Source organism: Lygodium microphyllum, chromosome 1 (genome assembly GCF_053477565.2).
Source record: "Lygodium microphyllum isolate KBCC chromosome 1, Lygodium_microphyllum_v1.1.10, whole genome shotgun sequence".
NCBI lineage: Eukaryota > Viridiplantae > Streptophyta > Polypodiopsida > Schizaeales > Lygodiaceae > Lygodium > Lygodium microphyllum.
In genome coordinates this window covers 25,035,610-25,044,835 of record NC_141135.1, presented here as the reverse complement: position 1 = coordinate 25,044,835, position 9,226 = coordinate 25,035,610, and the positions used below count along the sequence as shown (strand labels likewise).

Below are 9,226 nucleotides of genomic sequence, written 5' to 3'. Positions count from 1 at the left end.
GTGCGCTACACACTTGCATGGATATCGAACCCTATCAATATCCCTTGTTTCCCTTGATGTGACCTGGCACTTAGGGCTAGCCTATTGGTGCACTACACACTTGCATGGATATCGAACTCTATCAAAGTCCCTTGTTGCGGTCGGTGTGACCCAGCCCTTAGGGGCTATCCCATAGGAAGCAAGAACGGAGGTTACAGCTCATGTGAAGTTGGTCTTGAGCATTGGAGCCAGCAGGCAGCAGCTCCAGCGTATGGCAGAGCGCGTGGGGCTTTTAAGGATATTTTGGGAGGAATTAACAGACCAGCACACACAAGGATCTGACTGGCTGGCGCCCGCCGATGGCGGGTAAAAATTTTGACCAGATATCCAAAAATGGCGGGGAATGAGACTCCTAAATTACTTTACTAATCCCTATTGGCGCGAAAAAAAGCTGTCGAGGGGGAACAGGCTTGTTTGCCGACGTGGACGCAGCCATCGTGCGCCACGAAAGCTGTTCTGCGGCTGACTCCTTGCGGAAGCCCTACTTAATATCGGATACCCTGACAATGCCCTCCTTTATTATGCGCATAGACACAGCGGCTTTTTTGTTCACTCAGTACACGCTTAAGAGCTTTTGTATCCGCCATAGCCGCCTGTGTCTTTGATTCCTTATCTCCCTCCGGATAACAGCCGAGCTACGTTTGCCCCATATACCTACACAGCTCTCTCTCTCTCTCTCTCTCACTCTTGGAATACCCTTGCTTTGCATCCGCCTCGTCCAGCCCTCGGTGGTCCTGTCTTTCTCTGTGGTGACAGCCAAGCTTGTCGTTCTCTCTCTTCGTCTCTCTTTCAGTACCTAAGCTGTGCATTCGCCACAGCTCTTTCTCTCTATCTCTCAATACTTCGTATACGCCATAGCCACCTGTCTCCCTCCCTCCCATACGGACACACACAAATACACGCACGCACGCACTTTCCCTCCAGTGTACTGTATTCTCTCCCCCGTCTGAGCTCATGTCCTGAGCTGCCGTTCCGTCTCTCTTGCGCCATGGCCGAGGAGGTCTCCCCTTGCTCCATCCGATCCGATCTCTTCTCACCCGAGGCTTTGCAAGATTTCGCGCTCTCCGCTTCCTCGCCCCGCGCTGGACGCGATCGCCGGTGCCCCTCCGTCCTCGCCGTCCTCTCTTCGCTTCTCAACCGCGTTGTGGCTCGCAACGAGCGCCCGAACGGCATACCGTCTTCGCCATCTCCTTCACCTGCTTCGCCTGCCGCTTCTACCAAGAAATTAGCAGTTTTCCATGGCATCCGTCCTCCAACCATTAGCATTGAAGATTATCTCGAAAGGATATTTAAATACGCGCATTGTAGCCCTTCATGCTTTGTGGTGGCATATGCTTACATCGATCGACTGATACAGCACCAAAACAAGCTCAAATTAACCTCCCTGAACGTGCATCGCATCCTCATTGCAAGCATCTTACTCGCGGCAAAGTTCCTGGACGACATGTAAGCAGCTGTTTTTCGTTTCCTATATTGAGCTCTTTTCAACTCAAGTCCGTCTGGTGCGTGAGTGACCAGCATTTTCGACCGTGCGTCAAAAGCTCGCATGGCTTGCGGTTTTTTGCCCCCTCCTGCACGAAGGCGCAGGCAACGGCATAGTATCCCGAAAAGCTCGAGCAATTTAGGCGGAATGCCCTACATATTTGAACCTCATTCTCTCAGCATACGCTAATTGTGATGACGGTTTTCCTTTTCATGTGTTGCAGGTATTACGACAATGCGCATTATGCCAAAATCGGAGGAATTACGACACGGGAGATGAACAGGTTGGAGAGGGAGTTCCTGTTTATGGTGGACTTTCGGCTGCATGTGACGGTGAGTGTGTTTGAGAGCTATTGCTGTCACCTGGAAAGGGAGGTGGCCATGGGAGGCGGCTACCAGATCGAAAGAGCCTTGAAGTCCATCTGCACAGAGCAATACGAGTGCAGGGCAGTGGCTGTGCGATGCGACGGTGCGGGTACATGAGCGGATTAGAAGAGAAGGGCCGTTCACTGTACTATAGCTACATCAGTTCGACGTCTTCTTTGGCAAAGGGGGGTATTAATCCCATTTATCATCTAGTATAGAAAGGGTTTACAGGGTGGAGGCTATGTAAGTAAGCTCAAGTCTCGGGCCCCTTTTTTGACTTGGGCCCCTGCGTCGTCTTCTGTACCTCTTGTTTTTTGGGTTCGCTCTGTTAGATAAAAATACAATCGTGGATGCATGCAATTTGCCAGTTTACCACTCTTCTTCTCAGTTCTTGTGTTGTCGAAGGAACATGATAAGCCTTCCTCTTCCTTGGGTGGAAAGGAAAACTGTAAAGAGAATGAAGAATAAAGCTTGGGTTACAAAAGAATTATGATCAAACTTTTCTCTTGTTTTGCCCCTTCGGAAACTTCAAAGACAAGCATCTGCTTCCAAGTTCTTCGTAATTCTTCCAATTTCAAGTATCATGCATGCATCTGTGCATTTTTCTCTTGCTTGACCCCCCCTTGGCCGATTTTCCTTTGTGTTATATTTCTCCTAACCATTTATCACGTTGCTTAAGGAGGTTGATTCATCTTGTTTTTTCTTGCATCCAGGCATGTCTCGCGTGAGATTAAGATAGATTAATAGGCAGGAGAAGAATAGATTGTTCTCTCTCCACTTTAGCCTGAGTCTTTCCATATTTGTTGTAGAGGTTTTTGCAACTTTTAGGCCTCAACTAGTTGTCAGGATATCAGAGCAACCACATAGGCTTTGGATAGGTTTCAAGTTAAGTTTGTCATTTTCCATTCATTGATTACCCACTACAATCACTTTTGGGACAAAGCGTGGATCTTGCGAAGCTCTAGGTTGACAAAAACTGTAATGGATCTCGAGAAGGCTTGTTTTTGTGTGCATAATAACTAGGTTTGGAAAATGTTTCAACTTTCAATAGCATTTGGCATGTTGGTAAGTGTATCTTTAGAGATTCTCACTACGGTAACAGCTTCAATTATTGACATGACAAACATTTTTGGACCTGTGAATCTTTTGCTCTCTTTTCAATATTAACGTATGAGAGATTTTACAATACTCATTCACATTCTCCTTTTCAAATGCAATGTAATTATCTAGACTATAGCACGCATCCACATTCTATCCAACACATCAATTGATTGGACTTGGATGTAGTGAAAGGGCACACTCATGCAAGTGTAGGAAAGTTGTCATTGATGTTAGCATAGACAATGTCATGGGTGAGATTGGTTTTGAAGGTAATTTCTCATTGATGCAAAGCATTAAATAAATTTAGTGATGGTGAGATTGGTTTTTGAAGCTTTGTACATAGCAAAGCATATATACCTATGCAAGCACAAGCAAATTATTTGTTCATTGTAGATGAGAGTGATGAGCTTTGAACCCAAAACATTAATTGAGTGGGTTTGGAGGTAGTGAGGACACACATGCAAGTGAAAGGAATTTAACATTGATGAAAAGCATAAACATATCTAACATAGGTTGGATTGGGTTTGAAGGTTTTTACATAGCAAAGCACACACTTGCAAAGCATCAATTCAATGGATTTGGAGGTAGTGAAAGGACGAACTTATGCAAGTGTAAGGAAGTTGTCATTGATGCAAGTACAAAAAGCTTATCATTGGTGAGATCGGTTTTGGAGGTTATTTCTCATTGATGCAAAGCATACATAAAATTAACGTTGGTAAGATTGGTTTTGAAGGTTTTTACATAGCAATGTAAAACTCATGCAAGTAAATTCTTTGTTTGTTGTAAAGGAGCCTTGAACCCACAACCTACAATTGTGTGCTCAAGTTGCTTGTTATTGAGCCAAGCAAGGGTTGTATTATATTAAGTTTCAATAATATATTTATTTTTGTAGAACTCCTTGATTTGCTAGTTTATTAGTGTTGGTTGGGAGCTTGGTAGGACCCACCCTCTTGAAAGTGGTCAGTATGGGGGCCCTAAGTTGTTGATGCGAGGAAAACAACAAACTTGGTCACTTGGAATCTATTCGAAGTTGATCTTCGGACTAAAGCTTCCTTGCATTTGAGGTGAGAAGCAAGATACGATTAGAAGCTCTTTCAATTTGGCATGATAAATTAAAACTCAATGAGTTACCAGCTAGGGGAGTATAAATAGTTGTAAATTAGTTTGTGCTCATAGTCAATTTCTTGATAAAGATTCTCTTAGTCTTTTGGTTTTTCGATTTATGATCATGGTTGGACTCAGACATGATGTTCTCCTTTCCCATCCCTCTACTTTCACCTTTATCGACTTTAACTTTGGAGTCAATTGAATGAAGAATGTAGCCATCACACTTAAGTTGCTTCTTTCCTTTCTCATCATTGGCTTGACCAACTAAGTCTTTAGCCCTTGAAATTATTGAACTAGATGGAACGACAATGCATTTAGTTTGCATGTTGTTAGAGCCCTCTAACTTTTGTTTTTGTGTAGCCTCCTCTTGAACTATAACCTTCTTGTCCTCAGTAGAAGGCACATTCTCCTCATTCTTTTGCTTTTGCAAGTAGGATTAAATGAAGTGACTAAATCTTTGCAGTAGTAGCAAACATTTGGAAAACTTGAAAATTGGACCTCACAAACTAGAGTGAGCCCTCACTTGTCTTGAATTTGAAGGACATGTGGCTTCTATCCAAGAGGATTCAAGCTCTTGTGTCTCCTTTATGTTTAGAGAAGAGAGGAGGCACATAGGTCTCTTTACCCAATGCTACAACAATAGCTTGTAGCTTGGCTTCAAACACTATACAAATCAAGGAATAACACTTATACAAGGAATACCAAGAGCAAATCTCACATGAGGAAAATGTAGCTAACCAAGGCAACGGGTGCACCATGTTGTCTTTAAAACCAATTGCATAAGAGAATCCAATTTCTCTCCACTTGATACACTTGGTAAAAGACTTTCTCAATGAATTGGAGGGAAACAAAACTACAATACACAAAATAAAAATATAAGTAGTAGAAGAAAAATCATAGTATCTTTGACAAATGGCTTTTGTGGGAAGTTCCATTTTTAGCCTTATGCACCTTCTTGGCTAATGATAATAAAGCTTGATGATTAGCATTGCTAATCTTGAGAATCCATCCTCAGATGGGGTACATAGCCCACAAAATAAAAATATATGTGAGTAGAAGAGAAATTGTAGTATCTTTAACAAATGGCTTCCATGGGAAGTTCCATTTCAACCTTGTGCACCTTCTTGGTTAAGGAAAATGAAGCTTGATGCTTAGCATTGCTAACCTTGAGCATGCTAGAGGCAAAACCTACACAATCTTTTGAAGATTAGGAGCCTTATCTTTTACGTGAGTGATATATGACTTAACATCCATATCACCATCCACTTTAGCATTTTGCACTTTGGGTCGTATAGAATACTCATGTGTCTCATCCTTGCTTGCTTGGCCTATACACAAGTTGGATATTGCGCAAGCTAGATGTGTGTTGTGCTTCTTGATATGTGTTTCCTACACAAACACTCCTAAGATCCAAATTACAATTGAGTTATAAAAAGTTACTCTATTGTGTAAGAGCATGCAATTTTGTTGTAGTTGTAACAATCCCTTGTGTAGGCTTAGATCCTCATTGAATGATACATAGAAACATGATAATGCACAAGTATGAAGAACTTGTTAAACCTTGGAATAATGTTGTTGATCCAACAAGAACATCGTGCCATTATATGTGAAAATTTACTTAAAACAATGAGATTGAAGGTAATAAATCATAACCTCACAAATGAACCAAAGCAAAAAGAGAAGTAATTTGATCTAGAAAAGCTCTTGCTCTTTAGTATTAGCCCAATCACTTAGCACAAATGTATGTATAATTATATGCATCAAATATCATTTTATCTTTTTTGTTTGAATTGGAGGTATAATATTTGTGCATACTACCTAGTTGAAATAAAACACTTGATTTAATCCAAGTTAAGGTTGAATTATGGACCATTTGGACCATTCTTATTGAGGACATTAATGCAAATTGAAGTACTTATGGTGATTCTAATATTTGGAAATGCTTGAAGGTTATGACTTAATAAAAACTCATCTAATAGCCTCTAGGGTAAGAGGGCCAACTATAGAACACTTGAGCAACTCATCCAATAATAACTAGGGCAAGGGGGATCAACATTTGAACACCTAATAAAATATGTAAAATTTAGAGGAAATTTTACATTTTGTAGTTTTTTGAGATTTGAATATATGAGCATCAAGAGAAATTGAACAAGTTTATTATTGAATTTTTAATTTATAAAACCTTTTACACAATTAGAAAAATATGATATTGGGGGTAACGGTACACTTGAGAGCTAGTAGTGTCAGACTTTTTAGCAAATCAAATGAGTTATAGGTAACCAAGATTCTCAACATACTCACTTTTTCTTTTATCACATCACTAATCCCAAGGTGTTTGCTTTTTGACACTTGTTTCACAATTGGCCTCTTCAACCTATTGTAGTCAATGGGGTATACACATTCATGAACTCATTTTATATAGATAAATATTGTTGTTTAACTAAATGTATCTTATGTTTGGGTGTTAGTTTGGTTATCCTGTGTGCTAGGTCCTTTAATTAGACTTCTAAGAGGGTCAATAAACTTAGGAACTCTCTCTTTGGGTCTTAAAATGAGCTTCCCACAATAGCAATGTATTAAATTCTTTCACTACTTTTTATTTTGATTTATCCATGCATCCAATTGTTTACCCTAACAACTATTATCCCTTAAATATTTTAATATTTGCTTTTGAGATGTAGGGATTGTTTAGGGACTTGCAATATCTCTAAGTCTTTAGCTTTCTCTTAAGGTTTGTCCATTGGCTAGGATTCATAATACTTCTACCATTGCAACTTTCTTAGTGGTAATAACCTTGACTCTTATCTTCCCCAAGGCTAAGCCTTGCCCTAGTAGAGCCTTACATTTAGGTATTCCAATCATACACTTTCTAGCCAACTCTTAAGGGGTTGTAGTACAAATCATCAATTGAATGCCCAAATATATTACCAAGGAAATTACTTCATTTGGTTGCCTAGGACCATGCTAGTGGCACCAAGGAAGAACCACTCTAGCACCAAGTATAGTAGTTATCAAAGCTAAATGAAAACAATTCCTATTACTTGTGACCCTATAACAACCTTCTAAGGTGGTGACAACAAGACCAATAGGGACTTAATAGAGAGAACTTGTTAAAGGCTTCTTACAGTTACAAGCAAAAAGTGAATCCCCAAATGTAAAACAAACAAATACACTACCTTTGACAACAAATGACAAAGTTAAGAAACCAACACTTGAGAAGAATAACATCACTTATAACTAAGAAAGGGAGATGGAATTATATCAAAATCTATTGCAAAAATGACAATGTCTACAAAGAAAAAACCACAACAAAAGAAGCTCCCCACTATTGCTTATTTTGCATGTTTGAATCCTAAGGTCAACACCAATTCAACTTGGCACACATCGCAACAATATCCCTAACCATTGCTAGTTCCTTTTTGAAGTATCAATATTCCCTAAATTCTTTTAATACATTCATGGAACCAAACCAATAGTAGGCCTTGATGGCTAATGATGTAGCCATAGGGAAAAACAATGAGGATAAATCCAATGCATCAACAAGTAGACCAGAGGTAACCGATAAGCATCTACATTAGGGATTCTCAACCAAACCTCAACCTTCTCATGGATTAAAAACAAAATATGAGAAGAGATCCATCTTCAAATTGGATGATGAGCTCAATGACGAATCATATCAAACATAATTTAGTGTTTTGAGCAATTAGGTATGTGATTTATGTGCTAGTGCTTGGCTATGAACTAATGGACATAGGGGGCCTAGATGAGATAAAGGCCCAAATCATAGTTGCAATCCCCATCAAATGGAAAATCCACAATCACATATTTGGCAAACATAAGAAATGGTCAAGGAGATTAGAGAGAATTTTTAATAGTCCTTAGCTAAGACCACACAACTAATGATCTCATCTAGAGCCGGCCTCTATCAAAGCAACAAAGAACAATTTTAAGAATTTAAGAGGAATTAATGTCTTATTCTTGGAAAAGGTACGAGATTTAGGCTCTCATAAAACATAATAAAAGGTAACTATTTATTGACACTAGTTGAGGGATATGACAAGTTTTGAATGTGATCCAACATATGTGGCACCAACTTTGCTTGGAGTGATGGCTACCATCCACAAAATCCCTTTGACCACCACTGAGCTAGAGTGGCACCCTCTACCAGATAGAAATTTGACTATACAGGAATTTCATGCGGTGAGCTATCTATGTGTAGGAGATGCAATCATGGACTTTTTTTCTATGTCACCTAAGCATCCTTTAGATGCTTGTGTAGTTCTTCCATACAACTTAAACTTTCGGCAATGAATTCTTTATAGCTCCAAGGACATTGCACATAGATAATTAAATTCTTTCTTGGATATAAGAAAATAATCAACTCCTTTTTCTAGTACATAATAACCTCCAAACTTACTGCAAAACAAGAACCTAGTCATCAATATTTCCAAGAGAAAAAGTAAAATGACATTTAGACTTATAGTTTTTAATTCATGACACATGCTATGCTTACAGTGTGATGTAGTGACCACTGCAAATACCAAGAATAGGAGACAAGCTTGTAGAAGGTAATGCTTGAAGACACACAAAGGAGAACAAAGGAAAGTCATGTTTATTTCTTCAACCATTGGTCATAGCTCGGAGGGGAAAACCTATCATTGTGTGATAGATCATCATCATGCTATTTAAGAAAAAAGCCATCAAGATCCATAAGCTCAACCTAGCCCATCTTCGAGCAATGTCCCAATTTCCATCTCAATTGGTGTTTGTCATATCAAATGCATGTGTATCAACTCCAACTTAGACAAACTTATGTGTTTATCCATCCAAACTTATGTCCCCCTGCAATCTTCTTAGTGTTTTCCTTTTCCTCAAAATTGAAAATAATTTCTATCCTTCAACCATGGCGATCACCCTTACTACAATGATAAGCCTTCACAAAAAGCAATTAGAGAAGTTGTCTTTTATTAATGTGCTAGCATATGTGAAAACTTGCATTTGCATATTAATTGCATTTCAACTTGGGTCCTCAAGAGTGGGACATACTTGGGGATTTTTGGCTCGCTTAATGGTTAGGACCATCTCCTAATCCAATAATATATGTCATATGCATAATAAGACTATCGCATCA

General features: G+C 39.4%; 1 protein-coding gene across 1 annotated transcript; it reads left to right on the top strand.

Moving 5' to 3' along the window:
- The first annotated feature begins 554 nt into the window (after positions 1-554).
- On the top strand, positions 555-2,439 carry LOC148040927 (cyclin-U4-1-like). Its single transcript, XM_087674623.1, has 2 exons — positions 555-1,485; positions 1,746-2,439. The coding sequence occupies exons 1-2, from the start codon at positions 1,028-1,030 to the stop codon at positions 2,002-2,004; spliced, it is 717 nt and encodes a 238-aa protein (XP_087530749.1). The 5' UTR covers positions 555-1,027; the 3' UTR covers positions 2,005-2,439.
- Positions 2,440-9,226: the final 6,787 nt, after the last annotated feature.